This window comes from Phoenix dactylifera, chromosome 9 (genome assembly GCF_051530095.1).
Source record: "Phoenix dactylifera cultivar Ajwa chromosome 9, Ajwa_hap1_PhDact_Kaust_v1.1, whole genome shotgun sequence".
NCBI classification, from domain to species: Eukaryota; Viridiplantae; Streptophyta; class Magnoliopsida; order Arecales; family Arecaceae; genus Phoenix; species Phoenix dactylifera.
In genome coordinates, this window is record NC_143198.1 from 2,690,156 (window position 1) to 2,715,053 (window position 24,898).

Sequence of the window (24,898 nt, forward strand, 5' to 3'; positions counted from 1 at the left end):
CTTGATTGTGATTGACAGCAATTGGGGATTGTTCCTTGAAACATCCTTTTTTTTATTCATATTTTTTAAAGCAGGGAGTGGGTATTTGCAACTTGTTTCAAAACAATGCATCAGGTGATTCATTCCCTTATAATGAATGGCCTGGCCATCTTAAGAAGAGTGCATAAAAATATCATTTATAAATTCTCCTAGTTCGTGATCATCAAGAGTGCAGTCTTATTATGAAATGCGTCATCACTGATGAATGGTAGCAAGCCAGAAATTTGGTGCTACTACAATCTAAGCTTGCATCCCTATTATTCTCATCAAATACTCTTATTCCGCGTTGCCCAAACCAAAGCCAAGCAGGTTTCACCTTCCCTCCTTTCATGGAAATAGGCTTATTCTTCATGACAAGCCTTTTTGTACTTGATGCATGGTACGTAGTCAACATTCTTCATGTTCAAAATAGAAGCCAATTGAAAACTGTTGCAAGCCATCCTCAGTGTTCTTGGTGAACTTCTTCTTCTGACCAAGTAAGGGGAAGTCAACAGTCTTTGCAGGCTATGAGCAGTATCTAATCAGGACAGAATCAATATAAGCAAAAAACTCATGTTCAAACTTGCTTATTTTAGTAAATTTTCTATATTGGATCGTGTTGGTTCCTTTCCTGGGGTTTGTAGTTAACTCGGGCCTTCGCCCTTTTTTGGGTAAAAAAAATAGATGTATTTGATGGCTTTTAGCTTCTCTAACTGGAGCAAACTTTTTATTGATTAAGGGCATCATGATTTTCCTTTTCTAAGATATAAGCTTTTTGTATAACAGAGGCCACTGGAAATCAGGTTCCGTTCTGAGTTGATATATAAGCCTTCAAACGGGATGGGAGATAGCCCTTCTTAATCTTAAAGGAAAAAAAAATCGGAATGCTTTGATATTCGTAAAAAGAGCTATCCAACGGTTGTAGTTGCGAAAGAAGATCAATCAACCCGGACCCGTCTCGCTGATCTGCTCTCTTACGTTCGATACGGAGCCCACAGAACGTACGCGGGCACCGATATATGAACCTACAGGATCGTGCCACGTCATCCAAAAAGCGTTGCAGGATGTCGGAGGACAGGACAGCGAGGCGTCGCGCGCGGTTCCTGCCGTCGGCCCCCCGCCCCCGGTTTTCGATTTCCTCGGGGCGCGCAATTCGTGGGGTCGGGTGCGAAGATTCCGACACGTGTCTAGCTCTGGAAACCGACAGACACGTGCCGTGGCCAGGGGCGGGATCTTGGGTTCGAGGATCTAGGGCAGCCGAGTGTGGAGGAGACTCCTGTTTGGCGTCGCCATTGGCTACCAAATCTAGCCACGTGTCCAACTGGCTCCTAATACGTCGACACGTGGCTACGCAATCTAGATTTACAAAGATCTCCTCCCTCTCTCTCTCTCTTTCTTCTCCGCGTCCCCCTCCGCGTATATCTCTCTCGCTCTTTTATCTCTTCCACCACCTCTGTTCTAATCTCTGTGCTCCTATGCTCGATCTCCTTGGGACCTCGTGTTGTTGGCCTTCTTTAACAGATCCTTATATCCTTTTCTCGATTTGAGAAGGCCAACAGATCTCTTACTCTTCCTGATTTTCTCAATTCGTTATCCTCTCTCTCCTCGGTTTTACGAGTTTTTCTTCCGAGTTGCTACACTTTCTTATAACATAACAAAATCCAGCATCGAAGCTTATTTAGACTGCGAGTAGAAGAGAGAATTAGCGAAACATTACGAAAAAGGATCGATTTTTTCTCTCTCTGTCGCAATGGCGGCGGAGGCGACAGAAGGGGAGATAGAGGCGCTTGCCGGCAGGATAGAGGGCCGTCCAAGAGATTTTCTGAGGCGATTTGGAGGTAATAGTTGTCATGATGAGCGACCGGCGGCGGCGGCGGCGGCGGGAGAGGAGGTGGAAGAGATTGAGCTTAGTCTTGGGTTGTCTCTGGGCGGTCGTTTTGGAGTGGAGCCCGAGGAAAAAAAGAGGCTTGTTCGGTCATCGTCGATCGCCACCCTGTCGATGTTCCCATCGGAGAACGACTTTCCGGTGGCTGCTCCCCTCCCAAGGACGTGCTCGCTGCCGACGGAGGCAGAGGAGGAGCACAGAAAGAGGAAGGAGCTGCAGAGCTTGAAGAGATTGGAGGTCAAGAGGAAGAGATCGGAGAGGAGAAATTTGTCTAAGCTGGTGGCGAGAGATCAGAGGGAGGAGAATTCTAATGAGGGAATGAATGCTGGGCATGGTAGGGTTCTCCCTGGACCGGCTTCGACGGCGGCCGGTGCTCGGCAAGTAGATGCATCCGGATGCTTCAGACCAGCATCTCGGTGGTCCATCGGATCGCAGGGGAGTAGCTCCTCTGGTGTGTCCAATTTCGAGAGCCATATGGTGCAAGGTACAATTTTAGTTCAGTGCACTTCCAGTATTTGCTGGAGTATGACAATATATATATATATATATATCCAATCCTTTTTTTCTCCCTTAACCATTTAGAGGTTTAGAGATCATGCTCAAGCTACTGGTCTTGCTTGTTTGCTGAGTTAATTGACAAGATTTTCCATCCTTTTTTCTCCCTTCAACTTAGATGTTCAGAGATCATGCTCAAGCTAGTGGTCTTGCTTGTTTACTTAGTTGATGATGGGAATCTGATGTATATTGGCTTAGGGTTTGATGGTAATTTGAGTTGGAAAGAGACTTGTTACTTGGCTGCTTGTTTTTCCCACTCTTTAGGAAATTTTGAAGTGGATGGTTGGGGTGTTGATTGATTTCTTATGGTCTTTTTTTTTTTTCCTTCTATTTTTTTGGTTTTTGGCTCCCCACCGTGTCTTTAATTGATTAATCTTGGTTGGTGTTCTTTAGTTTGGTTTGCTTTCGTTTTTAGTTTTCCTTGATGGAGAATTGTTTCTTTTCTACACCTACTTTTAGGCAAACATCTGCTATTTGTTAATCGAGGAAGTCGGTATGTGGCCCTTTCCATTTCCTTTTTGCTTAAAACATCTTTAGTTTGCTGTAACTTACTGTTTCTAATTCTTTCTATTGATTATTAGAAAATTACAAGAGGGGAAAAAATAACTATTTCACTACTTATTTGCCTTTTGCCCTTTATTCCGACTTCTTTAATTTATTATTTTGATATTTTCTTTGTTTTATAAAAAAATTGCAAAAAACTCTATTGGTCTGTCAAGATACAAAAGCTTATTAGGAACAAAAGATACAAAGCTCAAGATTCACAATATTTTTATGTGTTCTCCAACTTAAAGATAAGCATTAATTTGAATTATGTGGCTCTTGCAAAGTACAACCCATATAACAGAAGGTAGAGAAGTGTTGGAACGAACACGCTAAAAGAGTTCGAGTCTTCTGTGCAGGTGAAGAAGAAGCTCAATCTCAAAAATTTGTAACAACAAATTTGAATTTTAAATTTACAGCTGTTATAACAGCTACGAATTTTTGGGATTGGGCTTCTCCTTCACCTGCGCAGAAGATTCGGACTCTTCTGGTGAATCCGTTCCAACAAAAAGCTAGCTGTTTTATGACTAATTCGCAAGAATCCTGTTGGAACTTCAGATATTGCCCTTCTTTATGCATTTGTGACTCTCTTGTCATATTTAAGTCTGGGTTGAATGCCTTTGGATGAAATGGCTGTGCAGAAGTCAGGAGTCGTCCCTCAACGACCCCTTCATTGCCCGAGCATAGCAATCATGAAGCAGTTGGCTCTGCGAGAGAGGTAGAAGAATCCTCGAAGAAGATTGCAGGGAGACCAACTTGGATTAGGAGAGAGATGGGAGTGGAACGAGGTGCAAGAGATGCCACGTGTGTCCGCGACGGGGGATGGTCCAAATGGGAGGAGGATTGAAGGGTTCCTCTACGGATACGGGGAAGGGAAGGAGGTGAGGATTGTGTGCGCGTGCCATGGCAGCTTCCTCACGCCCGCGGAGTTTGTAAGGCATGCGGGAGCTGGGAATGTGGCTCACCCCCTCAGGCACATTCTTGTCAACCCAACCCGGTCGGGCTTCTTGTGATGATGGTGGTCACCCCTTCATTACCCAGGACAATAGCCGAAGTAGCCTTCTTCCAAGCATGTGGTGGGTTTGTCAATGTTATCATTCAAAAGAACCAAATACAGACACCGGAAACAACGAAAATGGCTTATGATGACTGAACTTATACACTGATCAACCATCTTCCTTCCGCTTAGCCTTAATTCTTTTCAAGAAAGGAAACACGGCAAACAGATAGCATACTTTTTGGTGGCAAATGAGACACACAGGCACAAGCTCCTTGTGAGGAAACAGCAACAGATAAGTTGTTTTGACCATTACAGAAGTTGGGGCAATCTCTTGGTCTCTCCTAATCTGATCATAAAAGAAAAGAAAAGAAAAGCAAACATACAGTCAGCAGATGCTAAACTGATCGCTCTCCAAATAGGCATATACCCATAACACTTACCAGCTAGGAGTTTCTTCAGATAAATTTTCTTTCCATTAAGCTACGTGTTCTCTGACTAGCTGCAGCTGCTAAACTGATTTTAGGGAATCTTCAGCTCACCCCAGGTAATGCAGGCCAGGAAGACTGTACAAACATATTCCCTTGCAGGAATAGATCGGCATGGATTGGTGATAGATCGTGATTTCCTACAGCATTCGATGGGAATACCATCCTGGCTGCATGGTGTATAAAAATGGGTGACAATTGTTTTCTGTCTTTCCAAGTTCACAGAAACTGAGATTGAATGCTGTTTTGAGGAACCCACAAACCTCTTGAGTTCAATAAGTTTTCCTTTTCCCAGCCAAGAAAGTCGTCCATGTCACCAAAAACCAGAACCTCATATCAGCAGCAATGCCCCTGAAGAGTAACATCTGTGGCTCATCCTCCTGCCAACTATCGAAATAATGGGCTGTGGTGTACATGCCATGTACGTAAGTTGTTGTCTCATGCAGTATCTTCTGCAAGCACTTTTCTCCTAAAGAACCTCCTGCAGCTTACCTACGTGAAAAGCCAAGGAGCTTTCAAGTTGTATGCTATTCGATAAACATGATCCAGTATCAGAAAACAAGCTCACCTAAACAAACAAACATTTATATGAATAGTGTCTGTAATTCACTGAGAGACAATGTCAATGAAGTAAATACTGCTGGTACAAACTATTTATAACTGAGTATCAAAGATACTGCGACCACTCGAAAAAGAGTATCAAACATACTATGGAAGTTCGGTAGCAGGAAACTTCCATATTAGCAGACAGATCCACCATCGAGACTCACTCTCACCCACACCTCCCCAAGCACTTTGATCTTTCTTCAGCTTCAGCATTAGCTACAGCTGTCATGACTCCATAATTACTTTCTAAATGCAATGTATCATACTATTCAAGTATTCCCCATGTGAAACTATGAATCTTCAAGTTTTAAGGGCCCAACTTTTACGGTTCGTGTTTGGATATAGTTCTTTGGAGTTTTAATATAACCATGGATAGTTTTAACAGTCAAAGTTTATTTACTGCTAGATGGACTTGCGCTCGGACCATTGAATTAGAAAGAAGTATCATTTAACGGCTGTGCTGTGTGGACTCGGTCCCAACTGTCAAGTACATGTCTAAGTGTCTGATACTTTCAATTTTTTAACAATTTTTCCCAATGGACCCAAGTCCGAGTGTCATATCAATGCCCATATTTAAGTGCAGGTATAGGTACTTTAGACTAAAACAAAGGGTCCAGGTCACATTGTCTAATGGTAGTTTCATATGAGTAGTTTTATTTATATGATATTTTTTACCGACAATTTGTCTTTCCAATTAAATGAACTTCACATCTTTTCAAACTATGAGGAAATTCACATAGGCGATAAGAATTTAGTCTCTTTAATGATTGATGCTGGAAGTGGGTTGGGTCCAACTTAACCTGGATCAAAACAAAACTGCCTTTTGGTCAAAAGTTTAGGCCCATTTTCGACCCATTCACTTGGTGGCACAGGTTAATTTCAAAGTGAATGCAGCTTTCATAGGACACGCAATGATCTAAGCTTTATCAACTTTAATCAGATCAGTTCAGTTCTGACTAGGTTGGGTCCAATTTTACTAGATCGATACATGAGCAAGTCAGAGTTGCGGTCTTGGTTACAGGTCCAACCCATGGATTGGAATTTATGGTATTGCTTCGGCACAGATTGGGTTTGCCATGGGTTGAATCTAGGTCTACCCAACCCACTTGCATGCCAACTGATAATAAGTCTGCTAACAAATAAATAGAAAATATATTTCTAATGATAAAGAAGTTAGTATTAGAAATCCCTCAAACCAACAAGATTTTGACATTAAGACTACAAGCAATGAATAAAATAATCTATATATTGTAGAAAGTATAGGATAAATTTTACAATATAAGGTTATATAACAAGCATGCAAAACAAAGGTTTTAAGTACTAATTTTGGTATCCGTGCCTGTACCGTACAGTGTCAGAATGGTATATTTCTTGGTACCAAGGTTCGCTATACCGACCGTACCGATGTACCGGTGGGCACCGGTACCGGTACGGTACCGAACCGGTATTGTACCAGTTCGGCTGGTTCAGGCCAAAAGCCAAAAAATTTTAAGGTCGGTACGGGCCGGTACCGATCGGTATGAGCCGGTACGAGTTGCGAATAGTCGGAACCGAAAAATATAGATGTACCGTACCGGTTCCGTCCGGTACCGGTCCGTACCGGCCCGTACAGATCGGTACGGCAGACCATGCTCCGTATTGATGGTATATTGGAATACCAGGTATCAGTTTCCTACCGATATGTTACAACATGCACACTACGGACTAGTACAATATGATAATTAAAACATTTTGCAGATCAATTATAAGATGATAAGAGACAATAATAATATGCGAGGTGAGAAATATCATTATGTCTAACATACTTACTTGGACTTATATTAACTGCAGGACACGATCATGAACTTAGGATGCCTCGGTTACTGCAGAACAAAGAGATTGCATGCATCTATACAATATCACCTGTTGTCATACGTCAAAAACATCTTTTTTAACATTGAAAGCAACATAAAATGAAGAAATTGCAAATTTATTCTGCACGAAGTGGCATGGATTGCCTCCCATTTCATGCACAACTTATGCGAGGCTGCAAGCAAAGAATCCACAAAAGCAAGTGTTAACAAAAGCACGTCCCCAACAGAAGCAAACAATATTAAAATATAATAATAAATACCCTCTGCAACAATATTCGTATCCAATTTTCTTCCCTAATACTTAAGGTTGTTTGCTTCTTAATAAACTCATAACTCCACTATTTCTGGCTTATCAAGACATATATCCTGGAATATGAAGCTTTTGATTTACTTACTTCATTTTCAAACTTCTTTTATCAGATGCTCAAAAAGCACATGTTACACCTTGATAAAGCTTGGATGAGTACACATTAATTTAGCTTTATAAATAAATCACCACTTTTTTTTTTTTTTTTGTTAATGAAGACCAATGTCATCAATGTTGCTTATCTGGGCAATTGAAAAGCAGGAATGGTTAACAAAATCAATTATGTATACTCTGAAAGACTCTAGAGAATACATAGGTATGAAACTGAATATCTTAAAAATTGATCCAGTCAACATACATCTGGTTTTTTCTTCATCAGTAAAGCTATCCCAGGAGGAACACACACAAACACACACACACACACACACACAAAGAAATTACAAAGATAACATCAAGAACTCATTTTCAAGCCTGAGAGGTGATTAGAAAATTGAACAACATATAATCAATGATGTTACAGGTCATGTCTACCTTTCTAAGTGTGAATATGCTAATCAAGCATATATTACTGGTGTTAGCAAGGTCGGGGTTGCAGTTCCTTTAGCCGTCCAACAACTTGCTTCATTGTTGGCCTGATAGAAAGTGAATCGACCGTACACTTGACACCCAAGTGTAAGGTTTCTACCAAATCATCATGGGGTGCCACCTCCCACAGCCCCTCAGTGAAAAACTCACGTGCCCTGCCTTTCTCCAGCAGCATGCATGCCCAAGCAACAATATTGAAACCATTACCATATGGAGAGAAGGAAGGATCCAAGGCTTTTTTATCTGAGATTAATTCCAGTAGCACCACGCCGTAGCTATATACATCTGCTTTGTCAGAGACACGACATGTCATTGCATATTCTGGAGCAACATATCCGAAAGTTCCAGCCACACCAGTGGTTGCATGGGTTTCAGAATTTCCCAGAAGCCTTGCCAATCCAAAGTCGGAGAGACAAGCATTGAATTCATTGTCCAACAAAATATTGCTTGGTTTAACATCCCGATGAAGGATGCGGGGCACACAATGGTCATGCAGATAAGCAAGTGCACATGCAACATCTAAAGCAATTTTGTGAAGCATCCTCCAATTCACAGGTCTCTTTGATCTTTCCTGAAGAAACCTTTCCAAATTACCCCCAGGCAGATAGTTATATATGAGAAACATTTCTGTGTTGCCAACATGATATCCTATTAGAGTCACAAGATTGGGATGCCGCCATCTCCCAAGAGTCTTGATCTCTGCATGGAACTGTTGCATGCCTTGGAACCTTCCAACCGCAAGTCTCTTTATAGCCACTAAAACTCCTGGTGAAATCTCAGCCTTGTACGTGGCACCAAATCCCCCACTTCCAATACAGTTGCTTGCATTGAAATTCCCCGTGGCTCGGACAACACTCTCATAAGTCAGTGGAACCCCAATGTCCACAAAAACTGTGACTTCCCTTCTTCCTGAAGACTGGATGGCAGGCCTTGGTGCACATTTCCTTGTGTATATATAGAGGACAATCAGAGCTAATAGGACAGAAACAATGGCTGCTGCCGAAGTAATTGAAGCAATCTCAATAGGACTGAAATCACTACTGCCACTCCTAGTAGGAGAGCTTCCTAGTGGTGGATCAGTATATGCTTGTGAATCCTCGCTGTGACCCTCCACATCTGATGGCGGAATAGAAAGAGAAAATACCCGACAAGACTGGAGTAAAGGGTTTCCAAGAACTCTATCACATCTCATTGTACTGGCATTCAATGGCAGTGGCCCAGACAAATTATTGAACGACACATTAAACATGGAAAGTGCTGTAGCATTGGCAAAAGCAGAAGGAATCTTTCCAGAAAGCTTATTGTTGTTAAGTAGAAGGGCAGTGAGATTTCTCAAGTTCACAAGTTCACCAGGAATTTCACCAGTGAGAGAATTTGATGAGAGATCCAAAACCTCAAGAGATGGTAACTGAGCCAAGCCAGAGGGGATGTGACCACTAATATTATTACCAGCTAATGATAGATACTTCAAGCTCTTCAACTGGCTAAAACTTGCAGGTATCTTGTCCTGAAGACAGTTCCTACTCAAGTCCAGACTAACGAGATTACCCAATAACCCAAGACTTGGGGGAATTGTTCCAGCGATGTGATTACCTGCTACATCAAAAACCATAAGAGATCTGCACAAGGCACCAATTTCTGGTGAAATTCCACCCGATATCATATTGTTACTTAAGTCAGTGATCAACCCATTCAAATTCCTGCACTTCTCCAAGATAATGGCATTTAATGATCCGCTGAGAATATTCCCTTCAGCAAGAAATGCATAAATAGTCTGGTTTCCATATCTGTTGGTGGCAAGCGGTAAAGATGGCAGGGAACCTGTGAAATTATTCTTGCCAAAATTGTGATATATTGCAAAGCCACCACCGGATTCAAAAGAAGGGAAAGGCAGTCCCATATGAGTCCTATACGTGAAGAATGCAGAATAAGCAGACGACAGGTCATTGGGTAAGAATTGAGAAGAAGGGCACTGCTTGTAACTAAACCTTGGGATGGAGCCTGACAGCCGATTCGCACTGACATCAAAGACAGCCATACAAGGCACGGGAAGCTCTTCATCAAGCCAACCCATCAATTTATTCGAGCTGAGGTTAAGAAATTCAAGGTTTTTACATCGGCCCAACACCTTTGGAATTGCTCCGGTGAATAGATTCTGACCCAAATTAACCATTTCCAAGCTCTCGCAAGTACCCCAATTGCTCGGAATGTCCCCTTCCAGCATTCCTCTCGGAGCCCAAAGCAACCTAAGCTTCGGCAAGGACGTGATTTTTTCAGGAAGCCCACCTTCGAAACTATTGAATTCATCATCATCGACAAACCTCGAAGAGTCCTCGCTGGGCATCGGATCATACAGATTCAGAAGAACAAGAACAGATAATTCTAGGCAGTTCCCAAGCTCTGCAGGCACAGGGCCACGTAAGCTGTTCCTTGAAACATCTAAAACTCGAAGCTTTCTCAGCTGTCCAAGATCAGAGGGAATGGAACCAACCAAAAGATTGGAGAACAGCAGCAGAGCTCGAAGCTCCGCGCAGTTGCCCAAATTAGAAGGAATGCCATTGACCAGTCGATTTCCTGATAGGTCCAGGTACTCCAGGTTGCGGCATCCAGCACCAATTTCATCAGGGATGGACCCTTCGAGCCGGTTAAAAGAGAGATACAGCTCTCTCAATTTGGAGGCATTACCCAGAGACCGAGGAATGGAACCGTTGAGCTGGTTTCCAGAGAGGTCTAGGGTTTCTAAATTTGCACAGCTCGAGAGGAAGAGTGGGATCTCACCTTGGATCAGATTAGACGCCAAATTCAAGACACGGAGCCGCAGAGGGAACCGCGAGGGGAGGGCGCCGGAGAGCGAATTCCCCTCAAGATCGAGCACCTCCAGGTTCTCCAGCCCCCAGATCTCGCCGGGGATCTCCCCATCGAAGCCGTGGAACGGCAGCGAAAGAACCCTGAGCTCGGAGAGCTTACCCACCGCCGGACTCAGCTTCCCGGCAAGCCTCCGGGCGGGATCCGAGCAGCCCCGCAGAAATGGCCCCGATAGGGAGCAGGAAGAAGAAGAGGAAGCGCCGTCGCTCGCTCTGGCGGAGATGTTGAGGGAGACGACGCGGAATCTCGAGTCGCAGGAGACGCCGGGCCAGGAGCAGTGGTCGGAGCCGGGGGCCGCGGACCACCGGCGGAGGAGGCCGGCAGTGTCGGAGAAGAAGCTCCTGAGCCGGAGAAGGGCGGCCTTCTCCTCGCCGCGTGTGGACGCGTCCGGCGAGGTGGCGGCGACGGCGGCCGCGAGGAAGAGAAGGAACAAAGAGATAGCCGAGGGCCGGCGCTGCGCCATCGCCGACGGCGAAGGGCCGGGCATCAACGGACACGCCCGAACCCCTTTCTTGGGGTATGAGAATGGCAAATGTCTCGGAAGAGAAGGCCTCGGCGGTAATTATCCGGGCATCGGTGAGCGAGGAAGGAGGGGAGGGAAGGAGGAGGAGTAGGAAATAATTTTCGCTAATTGAGGGGGTTTGAGGGGAGAAAGACGAGGCTGTCTTTCTTCTATGGCTGCTGCTTCGTGGGTACTTTTTCGGGTTTCCTTCTCCAATTTTAAATGATCTCTTGCGCCATCTTTCCTGGGGGCCCCCCGACAGGATGGAGGAATCAGCTGTGCAGGTCTCAAACAGCAACCTGCCTTTGATGACGTGTCAGGGGTTGACAGGACGATATCAACCAAGGATCGCATGGAAGGGGGAGGAGGAGGAGGATGAGTGGTGTGGAGTTGTGTTTGGTGTTTGAGATGGGAGAGCTGATGGAAACGCCGACTCTGGTCAACACGTGCATCAGACGGTCAAGAGGGCGGCGAGGGTATGTGGGTCCCGCACCGCGTGGAGTGTTCACGTGGCAGGAGAAGGCGGGGTCCACGATAGTTGCTCCCTTCTCGAGGATGGCCGTGTGTCCCTACGAATATTCGAAGGGGTTTCCTGGGTCCGGTGTAAATGAAATTAAATTAAAGAAACTATTGTCCTGCTGCAATTGATTATTATGGTATTAATAAAATGTTCATAAATCCAATTGGGAACCACAGTAGCCATCGTTGCTATCTTGAATCGCCTATGATGGCTATATTTCGAAGAAAGTCTACTGGTAGTGTCTCTCGTGGTGACTAAGATTGAGTCTAGAGATTGCACCTTTAAAAAAGTGTAGGCTGCAGTGGAAGTTGTTCGTTGTCTGGTAATTATTATTATAACAGTTGTTTGGAGAAACTTTGGGATTTTTAAGACCGTCCATTCAAAATATTGTGAAGAAAAACTCTTTAAAATAAGAGGGAACATTCAATCAAGGAGGTTGCATAAAACTTGGTGTTACAAATATCAAAATCGGCTTACTTAACATAATTCTTTATTAATTGGCAATATAAATGAGCCTACATAATGTACGTTCCCTTTTTTGTGAATCTTTATTAATTATGGTGCAATTACTAGATTTTGCACAACCGTTTAAGAAATGTTTTTTAAGCAAAATTTTTGTAATTACTAATTTGAAGATAGATGCAAAATAGCTATTTGGGAAAATGAAGCGCGAGCATATACTAAAAAACTTTTTTATATAAGAAATGAAAATCAAAAAAAGTTGTTGATATGTACATAGTTATAGTGGACTGTAATTCTCATCTATTATGGGCATTACTATTGTACATTATTTAAGACTATATAGATATAGAAATTATTTTTTGGTATATTTTACCAAATATAATAGTAGAAAGAGAGAGACCCCTTGAGTAAATGCAAGATTGATCATGTCAAGGGGCATCATGTGCCTTTTAAATTATAGGATGAATTTTACAATACACAAACAAGGCTTCTAATATAAAACTTGTGGTAGGGAGTATCCGATTAGAAAAGGTGACAGCATACATTATTGGTACCATCCATCATGAATAGACAAAATTATTTCTAAAAATTTATTGTTAAAGCTAGTGAATCACTCATATTGTACATCATGTACCATGATGAAGATATGACAAAGCTAGTTTAGGTTAAGAGCTTGTACGTATGCCTCCATCTTAGAATGTAGGAAAGCATAAACTGACCTAAGTTTTTTTTTTTTTGAATATGAATAAACTGGCCTAAGTTGTAACAAAGGAATGTGCTCCTAAACAAAATAAGGCTATAGTGAGATTCCATAAACCGATGCAAGACAGCTAGTACAAATCTAGTTGTAATGGTAATAGAGTAAGGAAGCTGATAGGGATTGGAAGGCCAGAAAAAAAACAATGTAGACAAGTAAGTAGATGGATTAGTCAACATGGGCCCCACCATGGATGCTCCTTTATCAATGGGCCATTAATGTAAGGGCTCACTAAATGATTGAGTAAAATGCTCAAATAAACTTATCTCCAATCATTCAAGGCTGAGAAAGATAACTTTTTTTTCATCAATTTATACACCTTTTTCTTTATTATGGACTCAAATCATTATTACATCAGGTGAAGCAACTCTTGGATCATTTAAAGCTAACGTGCGAGACCTGCAACCATCTCCAAGCTACCAAAAAAAAAAAAATTAAGTCCAAAGACGGAGAGTGAGCGAGGGGGGCCTGAAGCTTAGACTTTTGGTGGAAATATTGGACGATGAGGAGTCCACTTTGGGGTGGGACTCAGGTCCCTTACAGTGAGAGCTGAATGAGATGGGGAAGGCACCTTGGAGATTGGCTTTGAGTCACATTAGGGTTTGGACTTTGGTGGGACCATGTGTTGAACTGATAGCAAGTAGGCTCATCCAATACTCCAAGGGCTAAGTGGAGGTTAGGTGGTTCATTGGAAAGAGACCTTCTCATCACATAATTGGTATGAACTAATATTGACTATTCTCTGTAGTTTTACCAAGTCAGTTGGCACCCTCGATACTGATAGCCGAAAAGATCGATAGGCTTTTGGGAAGAAAAAATTGTCGGTTGGATGAATAATTTGATCAGGAATGTTGTAGTGGCTTCGAGATCTCACTTAAAAAATCAAAGAACACCAATATGGAGCTTTTTTGTTATTCTTGGCTAGCATCAGCTAGCAACCATAATGGTTGTCACTTTTCAGTCCATATCAGCATGTTTTTTCCCCTTATGTTCTTTTCAGTGTGAGATTCTAGATTTGTTGGATCTAATATGTTTTTGTTGCACATAACTGGATCGATTGTGAACCAAAGGATGACGATTTGTCCCTTCTAGCATCCATCTTCTAGTAAAATTTTAAGCCTATTTCAAAGTGCAGCAAAAACATTGCAGCTTAATTTGCAGCTGAAGAAACTCTTAAGTTTATAGAAGCTCCGAGCACTCGAGCAGTTTTGATATGGCTGCTGTTATTCAATAATAGAGTGGTTAGATTATATGTTTCACTTAAATCTGAATGTTGGTGGACTAGGAATATTGCAGAGTCCACTGCATCGAGGGATGCTATTTCACATTGCAAAAGACCTTGCCCTAGTTTGTCTCATCATAAAGGATGACCTCAGTGTTTATCCCACCCAGGTTCCCAGAATGGGCAATCCTCGGCGAAATAATAATGTGTATAATGTTCTCAACATCTAATGGGATCAAAGACACCAACTGCTTAGTGATAATTTAATTCTCATTAAAAATAAGTGCTGCATCCATCACTCCATCGACAGATAGCTAGCTGTATCCTGTCTTCCTCTCCAAGTTCAGCATTGCCTGTTTTGAGCAGCAGACAGGTTTACCTCATCATTCTTTGCTCAGGTCGCAGGGAGAATAGCATGCTCTGACACCAACCGACGCAGAATAGAAGAAGAAGAAGAAAGAGAGAAAAAAAGAGAAGAAAAAAAAAAAAGGAGGAGAAGAAAAAAGAAGAGGGTAACTCAATATTCCCATATCTCAATAATGCAAACTTGTGTTCTCAATTACATAGCCATAGTTTATATAGACCCCAAACCCCAATAGAAATCCACATAGAAATAAAATAAAAATAAAAATAATACTCTCCAATTTTCAAATAAAATAGAATTTACTGATTTTGATATTTGCAACCAACAAAAGTGCATCTCAATTTCTTATTGGAAGGTCCTCCATCAAGTGCACAGACATTATCACTTCGGACAGTTGCGCCGATTCAAACATATGGTTCGGAGAAGATATTTAGTTGAAGTATCCATTGCAGTAATCACTTGACTTGAAACAGACATTCCCACATTGTCAGGAAAACTTTGATACGTTGGGTTTTCTGAAAGCCTTAAATCTATTTTCCAATTGACAGCAAAGTTGAAAGTTTACAGCAAACTATAATAACTGCAAAACATTCTTTGCTTTTGTCTATATCCTGTAGCCGAATGCACATCTGCCTTATGATACAGTTACTGAAACTCTTTAATTTGATTATCTTGAGGGAAAGAAAGAAAGAATGGATAGAAGCTGATACTCTCCGCCTCAAAGAATGCTTGTAAAGACCCCTCATTGGTAGCTTTACGGAAGCATGAATAATCATCGCACCAGCAATTTGAAGGCTGAGGACCATGGAACATCTACATCTTGTAACTTTACTGAAACGGGCTATCTTGCTCATACATATGCCCTAGCTGATTCCATCTGCAAGGAAATGAAAGAGTGTTTTAGCAAAAGCAACTGCAAGATGCTAACATAGAAGAGAAATAATCTGTTACAATATAAAGCAAGAAACAAGGAACAAGCTCAACCTTGCATTGATTCGGCTACTGTGCAAGTCCTTCTATTATGCCCGATCTGGTTACACCGAGTACAGTGCAATGGCCGCACTTCCTTGGGTTGATGGGGTCTATAAGCCCGTTTCTTTCTTGGGGGATCATGTATCTGACCCCATGTTTGAACTTCTGAATGGTTCTCCATGATAGCCTCATAACTGCTCTCTATGGGAGCCATATTCCTTGCTGGCTCAGCACGTAGCTCTTCCAATGCCTTCTCCCTGCCAAGGAAAGCCCTCTTGTATGTAATAAGCACCCCATACTCCCGGTGTATGTCATTCAAAATTTCCCGTGGCTTATAGTTTCGATTTTGCCGAAGCTTGTCTCTTATGCAGTTGGCAATCCACTTTGCAGTGGCCTGTCGGTGGCCAGCATCTTCTGATCTTACACAAGTGTGCTCTGGTGTTAAGGTCCTTATTCTAAATGTGCTGACTTGTGGGAGTTTTGATGCATGCACACGCCACATGCATCCTTCTGCAGCACACCTGTGAAATATATCCAGAAATTAAATTCTTAGCGACATAATGACATGACAAACATTGATTCAAGCAGCCACAACATAGAAGCTACTTCAGTGAAAAACAAGAAACGTGACAACAAGATAGAAACGTCCGAGTTGTGATGGACATATTGAGAGAATTGGGTTTCTAGGTTTGCCGGTAGTAATTTAATAAGATGAGCAGAGGGGAGTATAGATGGGATGGGTTGCAAGAATTAGAATATAGACTATAGAGGAAACAAGCCTGGAAGGTTTCATATGGGTTATCTGAAGGAAATAACTAGAGAATTTGTAACTTAGCCAAGTATGACAAGGTTTTGGTGTTGGATTTGGAGGAAGAAGGGGCCTCTTGTGTAAAATGGCAGGAGAAAATGATAGAACATAAAAAATGGCAGGTTAAAAAGGGCGCTCTCATTTGCATTTTGTGCGACGTGTGAAGTTGGAAAGACTGTTCTTTTTCTGGACTTCGACCCATCAAGGTCTTTATAAGTTGATTCAGAAAATCATTAAATTGGAAGCAACGTAGAAAAATAATCCATAAACTAAAGGCATTGAAGGAAGACATATAGAGTTGTAGTTGGTTAAAATAGGAAAAATTCCTTGCAGCCAAGGATTTTAAATTATTTGGTTTTAAAGAGACATAAGCACAACAACAACAAGACTGTTCATTAGAAATTTTGGTAGAGGTTTGTTGTATAGGGTGTTTCTACTTTCTAGAAAGATAGCTGATCAGATAAGAAACTCGATCCAAGCTTAAGATACTAGCTTTGGAAATCAGTTTGGATGGGCAGAGCATTAGACATGGGTTTGAAAAATATAATGCGCAACGAAAAAGACTTTCATAAAAATAAAATATGGAGAAAGCTCAAGATACAAATAGGTTCACCCTAATTTTTTCTTCAGAAACCAGACTATATTCTTAAAGATGATGTAAATCATGTAACCAGATAGCGGTATCAAACATATCAGATCTTTGATTTTTTTCAATGGCATTCATAGTTCTAAAAGGTGTCAAAGGCAGTTCGGGACTCTTATTCTTTTACAAATTTATGATTTCTTTTATAAAAAGACAATCTATCACCATTCATTCCTTCAATGTGAATCCAATAGACTAGGCTTCATGTGTGAAGTCAAAAATGAGATAACCTTGAATGATATGAGCTGCAGCTATCTGCAACTCTTCTTTGCTAGGAAGGATCTAAGTAAGCATTGAAAAAATGTATCCTGAAACTAACTGATCTCCTGAAAGCTTGTTTCAATGAAGATGGAATCTAAAGAAAAAAAGCCATCTTGTATTTTATCCACTTACATTGTTGGCATTCATAGCATAATGTTTCTTTCTGAACTATTCTAATTAGGTGACAATCTTGAGAGTAAATTTGAGGTAGGATTATAAACTGGCATTTTCATAGGCAAATAAAAATATGCAGCTTGTGCTAGAACTCTGGGCTAAAAGGCTGGGAGGTTGACTATCCAATCTTCATCAAATGATTTGAAATGAAACTATAATTTATGTCTTAGTTCATACATTTAATAATATAATGATAGCTTATACATATAGATATGATGCTGGCTGCAACCTGGCTGTGACACGGCGCTGATCTGATCGGATCATGTGAAGCTCAAAATTAGCAGCAATGGCAGCACTTGTCAGTGCATTTCGAAATGTCTGCACATCCTCATATTCCTGACCGACAACTAATGACTGTGATTCTCTTCGAAATCTCTCTCCAGACATGCTTGGACCAACTAATGAGTGTCTGCCATAATCTCTTCTGGCAGATGTTGCCGAAGTGCTTCGATCACTTTGGCTCTCAAGCGGCTCTTCAGCTGCTGCAGTTGTCAGCTCTCTGTAGTTTCTTTTTTAGGAATAATCTTTAGTAATTCAACAAAATCCAGAATAAAGAACAGCAGGTAAAATAAATATTTTTCTAAAGTTACATAAATAAGTGACTCGAAAAATGATCCGATAATTATTAAAAATTTGGGCTGTGGTTCAGCTGAAAATTTTTTAACAACTTCTGACAAGAGCAACTATAATTGAATTAAATAAGAAGAATGTGCAATCTTTCAGATTATAGTCAAATTATTTTGTTGAAAACTTTTTTTATTATGGGTAATTAATTCTATAAAGTTACCAATTGATTTTTTTATGGAAAAAATCCAGATTCGAACAATCTACATAAAATTCAATAAAATTCACAAAGAAAGAAGAATTTGTAACTTAAGCTTATATAGGATCCAACAAATATACTTCTCTTTTTTTTTTCCCACTAAAATATAAATGAACGACTCCAGTAATTGAGGTGCAGTACCTGACGGCCTCCGTCGCAACAGCTTCGAGTGTGGGCACATCGTCTTGGACAGCAATGTCATCATCATCTGTGTTCTGTGTCTTATCAGTGAACAAAAAGATGGAAATTTTCCGATTAGAATCGAACTCCTCCATCATATTCCTCACATCATCATCAGTCTCCACCGACACGAGCCGCGACTCAAGCCCGCCATCTGGGAGCTGAAATTTGATATCCAGTGAGCTCGGATCGGCATCGCAGAGCTCCGACATCTTTGATAGGAGGGATCGGAAGCTCGCAGACCGATCGATTGACACCAGCCGAGTTTTTCCCCCTACATAGAAGGGCTTCCCCTGCTGGCTTATAAATTCGCCGCCAAAGCTACAGAGGAGCTTCGCCTTCTCTCCCGCCATACTAAAAGTTCGGAAACCCTAGCCCTAATTCTAGCTCTCCAATCCAAAATTCTCAACCCTATACCTAGAAACCGAACCCAGATTCCGGATCCACTTCCGATTTTGGTTACCTCGTAGCAATTGAGGGATCAAAGAAAACGAAGAGGATCGTAAATTGGGAGAAAAATCGAAGAAAACTGCACAAAAATTCAAAGTTGAACGAATCAGAAAGAAAACCATCGATAATTGGATTGAAATAAGGAAAAAGGGGATTGTGGAAGTACAATCTGGATCGTCGGAATTCGGCGGAGGATCGAGCTCCGGCAGCCGGAATCGGCCGTACAGAGGAGGTGGGAAGGGGGAGGGGCATTTGAGGAATAGAATCTGAGGAGGAGGAGCGGAAGGGAGTAAAGTTTGGAAACTTTGTGGGGGCATTTGAGAAATTTTGGTAATCGTCGGGGCAGAATGGGGATATAACGTAGACCGGGGGTATTCTGGGAGCGAAAGTTTGCGAACGTTATCCTCCTCAAGTACGCTTTATCCACGCCCTCCTATTAGCACCAAACATGACAAAAAGCTAGCATCGCCAGTCGTTTAGTTTGTCGGAAGCTTTTTTTTCTCGTAAAAATATAATTTTTAAAAAATAAATTTTTTAAAAAAATATTTAAAAACTTATTTTTGGTATATTTGGTTGATCAAAAGAAAGTGACAAATTTCCAAAGTGCTTATGTTTGGTTGGCCATTCACTTTTCTATGAAAGTTATGTATAATTTCTATCATGCCCTTAATAAAAAATTAGGTCTTTAATGTCTCTTTAATGCTTCTTTAATGTTGAAGAATCTTTTTTGGAAAAAAAGTAAAAATGAAGTGATTTTTGCCTCATGGAAAAGTAATTTTTACATGTTTCTTGTGGGAAAGACTTTTTCATAAAATGTGGAAATCATATTTCCATGGGAATACAACTTTCCATCTCTCTCCTTTAAAAATTCCAACCAAATAAGAGACATCTCATTACTTTTTCATTGACCACATTTTTTTCCCTTCTTTTCCGCGAACCAAACGAGCCCCAAGAGAAAAACATACATATTGGAAGCTAGGGGTAAGTGTGTTTTATTGCTTGGAAAAAACAAAATCATAAATTTACTTGCATAGTGTTTAGTGATATTGTTTATTATTTTAAAAAGATGATTTTGATGGTATTATGATTTGCTGCCGTGGCGGGCCCATTGTACTGTAGCCGCATGCTCGTTGGCTCACAGCAGACTTGCTGCGCTCTATTGCCTCAACGATGTTTGCTCCAGCATAACGTTGCCCTGCCGCTCACATGCCTTCGGCTTGCAGCGGTGGTCGTGCATGGCGCGTCGGTTGCCTCGATCCGTCCACTTGAGGCATGCGACCTAGCGGACCCGGATGTGAGTCCTAGATGGATCGGAATGCAAGTCCGAAATGCACGTCTTGACCATCTCCATTTGCAATGCTCCCAAATACTTTGAAACCTCCGGGGTGAACTTTGAGCGAATGCTCGGCAGGAGTAGTAGTAGGAGGTGCTGTTACCGCAGCGAAAATAGATAACTCCAAAGAATGAGGTGGGCTTTAAGTATTTATAAGAATGCTTTGAATTTTGGGAATTTCATGACTCAAGTCTCATGATTTTGGAAAGTGGTTATTTTGTAAGTAAAACATTGGACTTGCAATCAAGAAAAATAGAAAATATGAAGGCTTTAGTGTTTTACAGTATTGTGTAAATTAGAAAATGCTATTTAAGGTTGTATGAGTCCTTGTAGTTTCTTGTTTTGATTAAACCGGCAAAAAGGTTCTTTTGTCCATTGCCAGCACAACATGAGAGAACAATGTCTCATAAACAATTACAAAGAGTTCTAGTGTTAAAAGTCAGCCATGTTGCAGATTAGTTTTTCTTGTCTGCATACATGTAAAGAGAATAAGGTTTCTTTTGATGATGATACAAAATATGCTAAGCTGGGTATTCATACTTATCAAGGATATTTAAAAAACAAAAATAAAAACTCAAGGATTATGAGTTTAAGCAAGTAAAATGGATAGTGAATAAAAGTAATCATAACCCTATTAAAAAAGAAACAAGAGAACCCAACCCAAAATTATCTTGAGAGAAATAAAAGGTCCCTTGAATACATATTTTCATACGACAACTGTAATTTTTCACAAGTGCAAAGAATATAATTGTTGTCCAATGAGAAGAAAAAAACATTTTTTTTGCTTTTTTTTAAATTTTTTTCCTATATCCCTTTTATTCTTGATATTGGTGCCATGTCATGTGCCTCCACATTGTAGGCAAGCAGTCATTATTCTTTAGAAAAACTCCCTCTTTTAGACAAACTCTGTTATTGCTAACTCGTAGACTTTGCCCCCACTGTCAATTCAGAACAGCCACAGATGAGGGAACATAATAAGCTTTATATGAAGGTACAGCATATCTTCTGCTCAAAACTTCATCCAGACATCTTGCTGTCATTTGTTGCTGATCTATATCAACCTTTTCTTTTGGCTGATAATGGGAATGGTTTTTCATGTGGTATGACTACATCTTACTGGGATACATGTGCACTCAAAGTAAAGTATCTAGATGTCATGAACTGTTAAATCTGTAAAGTTCCACAAAACAAGAAACATAAGTATACTTCAAATGTGAAACAACATTGTTTACTTGGTTCAGGGATTGTAAATTGGGGAAGTAGAGTTTTGTTATCAATCACATGCCTGGTTACTTAGTTCTTTTTTATGAAACATGGTTTTAGTTCAGTTGTCCCAATGGCCTGCAAGTTTGAAGTTATAACCATATGTCAAGAGATATGAATTAAGTCTTTGTACCTGACATTTTACTTGATTTGCTACCTCATAATCATGTGGTGCTTGAGATTTTGTACACACGTGCACGCATATCTTCTACAATGAGTTTCGTTTAGATTTTCAATCTTACAACTAAATCAGCAAGGATAGATGAATCTCTCCCTCTCCATTCTTGCATTTTCCGCAATTATGTGATGCTGCTTCTGTAAATTAAAAGAACATGCTGTTGCTAATTGCAGCATCTCCTCTTACTGACTAAGAAATCATGAGCAGGTTTCTGCAGTTCGGAGGAGAAGGGCATATTCACATTCTGCCTCTGAAAGAACCTAGGGTCAGGCCGAAGGGCTGGCTGTGAAAGTAACCTGGCAATGTCCTGCCACCTGAATACCTGATCTTGCCAGGCTCGATGCTGTTGATGCTGTCGTTGATCAACCTGTCAGGTTGGTTTGTGAGCTTGAGATCGAAGGCGAGGTTGGAGGGGGGCCGGGGGAGATCCTTTCTGGTGGTCAGCATTCATGTAAATTCATTATGGAAGAATTTAAAATCCATGTACAAAAGTCTTACGTAATTAACAGTGGCAGCAATGGAGCTTTTGGAATTCTTCATGAACAAAAGAGCTTGGTCATAGACTAGCAGAAGCCAACATTCTGAATTACTCCCTGTGCCTGTCGAATACTTCATTCCCAGAGACAGCTGCATTCTGCTATTGTTGATCCTGTATGTAGGAAAAGAAATGTTTATTTTCACTAATCAAGATCTTGGTGACTGACAACTGCTCATTAGCAACTGTTCCTGATCTGGGATTTTCAAAATTACTACCCGTAATTGTTTTTTTGCTTGTCATAAGGTCATGCTGCTCTTGGTGCTTCCAGCGGAAGAATCTTTTTGACACAGGGAATTGAATTGGTCTGGGCTTAAAATCCTGTAATACCACATCAAAATTAAAGAAGAATAGGAACAAAGAAAGGTGACAATAGACAAATAAAATGTATTTTTTTTTTTTTACCACAGAGATGACAACAAATACAACACACTGAAAAGATCTGCAAAATCTTTGCCTGTCTGGGAACCTGGATAGCAGTTGGTTTCTCATTCATTTAGAAACCAGAGGTAGTTATCGTTGAAGATTGAGAAAGTGAAAATTGGGAGATGGGGGTGGTGGTTTAGGAGTTGTGCATGAGTTCATCTTCATTGCGAAACTAATTTCTGCTTGAAAAAATTAGATAGCTTCAGAAATTAGATTGCTCCACAAACTGATACCCTAAATTCCAATAGTGTGATTTGTTTGAATGAAATTTCTGAATAACTAAATCATTTCCCATGTTGTTAGAGGTATGTTGCTTAATAATAGAAATTTGGAAGCAGAGGATCGATGGAGCGCACTAGTACAAAAAGGCATAAAACAAGTTACAATCACACAAAAGGTTGAGGATATCATCAAGCAAAAATTACATAGAATGCACCAAAATAACTTTTATTTTCGTACTATCTTGATGCGACTACTCAAGAGGCCATTCCTAAACGTGAAGTTCATTATAAACCAGAAAATCTACAAAGCAACAAGTTCACTATTTAAGATATACAAGGATGATAGCCGCATGGATAAAATGTGGAAGTCAATAGAAGTGTATTTTCATCTTAAGGAATTGCAAATTGTAACAAATTCTCATCATTTTCACCCTGGCTTGCCAATTTAGCAGTAATCAAAGATACAAACTGGATCAACTTTTTAATTTGAGCTTTGTGAAGCAGAAGAGTCTAGTTTACTTTGCGAGACTTTGGTGTGATTTATTCACTCAATTAAAAATATACTGATGACAGCCGCAACTTAGCCTGCCAAAATACAAGCGGGAAGTCATCAAAAATATTTTGTTCTAAACCATATATATCCCAGCAAATTTGCAGAGGGGGATGCATGAAATGAGATAAACGGAAAAAAATGGTCTAATGAGTACCTAAATTAGTTAAAAAAATTCAAAGCAGAACCTTTTCAATGTTTTTGTAACTGTCAATCATTCTTTCATCATAGGTAACAGGTCTAGAATCCTTTATCTTCACGGATTTGAGAATTGAATCAAGATAGTGAACAAAACTTAGTTAAAGATGAATTATTTCCATACAAGCATTATCCTCCAGAGTAAAGTGTGGTGCACATTTTTTTCCTTTCCATTATGGAAGAAATGACGAGCACAATACTAGATTTCGAAAACATAGGCAGCTCTGTAACGAGTTTCCTCAACAATCACCCAAACTGTGAAAATGCATGATATTTATAAGCATGCAACTAAGAGATATGTGATAGAGAAATTGGTGATATCTAAGTCTTTCATGAAATACTAAATTTATCAATACATGGAATCTTGTCCAGATCTGTTAAGCATTTGTCTTTGAAATAGTTAATGCAGAAAGCATCATCCAACAATAGGCTTCAATTTCCTATTAAAAAGCAACATCATTCTAAAATATCAATACATTTGTTGAAACTAAACCACAAATGCTTCTAACAATACCCTAGTCAATAAATAAAAGAACACACTAACCAATATGGACACTGGAAGGGATGGCAATGCCTTCTTATATAATGCTAGAAGTAAATAAGTGATACCAAGTTTAGCTATGATCACAAGATAAAAAGCATAAACTGTCATGAAATTAGATCACAAATTTAACACTCTTTTTTTTAAGGGAAAATTTGACTCCCTTGTAGAGAGTAATTTTTGAAATTATGGTCATGTTGTCATGTTGGTAGCTAGTTTATTTTATTTTCCTTAGCAAATGTGTCATTTGGTGGGAATAGTTTAGCATGCTATCATTATTGCTACACCACTGTAGGCCAACAAACCTTGCACCCATCTTAACCAATTTTACCTTCTGCTTCAAAATCAAAGCTTGACCATGGAAACATGCATAGAGAATTTCTTTGTACAGATTTTGTTCTACCTCCATGATTTTATTTGGAACAATCATATATCACTTATAATTGGCATCACGGCTAAGGAAAAGCAAGTCCTAGGTGTGACATATGCATGGGTTGATGAACACTCATTTTTGTAGCTCGCACGTATGTGAGCCACACATATTTGGTATAAACTTATCCCTGCCACTTCCATTTGGCACTCTAACCAAATTCGAACTTTGAATATACTCATTTAATGCTAGCTCACTCAAGCATATCACCCTTAGACCATTATTGCCTAACATCCACCCACCTCATTAATGCCTCCTCTTTGTTGAAGCCTCTCATCATTCTTAATGAGAAAACTTCATGTTCTTCCTTCACACCAACCTTTGTTCTATCTTTGTGACAACTCAACAATTTCATGAATCTCCATAAGACACTACAGATGCAA

The 24,898-nt window shown here is 40.4% G+C and overlaps 1 protein-coding gene, 1 non-coding gene and 2 pseudogenes across 11 annotated transcripts; 1 reads left to right on the forward strand and 3 right to left on the reverse strand.

Annotated features, from left to right (window-relative positions):
• Window positions 1-1,618: 1,618 nt before the first annotated feature.
• Window positions 1,619-4,161, forward strand: LOC103704477 (ninja-family protein AFP3-like; annotated as a pseudogene). Its single transcript, XR_016396359.1, has 2 exons — window positions 1,619-2,387; window positions 3,643-4,161. The product of XR_016396359.1 is annotated as a ninja-family protein AFP3-like (transcript).
• Window positions 4,079-11,396, reverse strand: LOC103704476 (LRR receptor-like serine/threonine-protein kinase RPK2 pseudogene; annotated as a pseudogene). 7 transcript variants are annotated; one of them, XR_015968601.2, is made up of 5 exons: window positions 7,784-11,396; window positions 6,902-6,994; window positions 4,750-4,978; window positions 4,442-4,656; window positions 4,079-4,347 (listed from the first exon to the last, which is right to left on the reverse strand). The product of XR_015968601.2 is annotated as an LRR receptor-like serine/threonine-protein kinase RPK2 pseudogene, transcript variant X7 (transcript). The 7 variants fall into 7 exon arrangements; XR_015968598.2 differs by having other exon boundaries at window positions 6,902-7,118; XR_015968599.2 differs by having other exon boundaries at window positions 4,442-4,978.
• A 3,269-nt stretch (window positions 11,397-14,665) lies between these two features.
• LOC103704473 (uncharacterized) lies at window positions 14,666-19,290 on the reverse strand. 2 transcript variants are annotated; one of them, XM_008787765.5, is made up of 5 exons: window positions 19,007-19,290; window positions 18,352-18,919; window positions 17,617-17,895; window positions 15,514-16,022; window positions 14,666-15,406 (listed from the first exon to the last, which is right to left on the reverse strand). In XM_008787765.5, the coding sequence occupies exons 2-5, from the start codon at window positions 18,741-18,743 to the stop codon at window positions 15,393-15,395; spliced, it is 1,194 nt and encodes a 397-aa protein (XP_008785987.3). In that variant the 5' UTR covers window positions 18,744-18,919; window positions 19,007-19,290; the 3' UTR covers window positions 14,666-15,392. The 2 variants fall into 2 exon arrangements, with proteins under 2 accessions (XP_008785987.3, XP_008785989.3); XM_008787767.5 differs by having other exon boundaries at window positions 17,617-17,886; window positions 19,007-19,250.
• Window positions 19,291-21,537: 2,247 nt separating this feature from the next.
• LOC103704474 (uncharacterized) lies at window positions 21,538-24,898 on the reverse strand. Its single transcript, XR_015968602.1, has 3 exons — window positions 22,368-24,898; window positions 22,113-22,263; window positions 21,538-21,981 (listed from the first exon to the last, which is right to left on the reverse strand). It is a non-coding gene; the product is annotated as an uncharacterized LOC103704474 (transcript).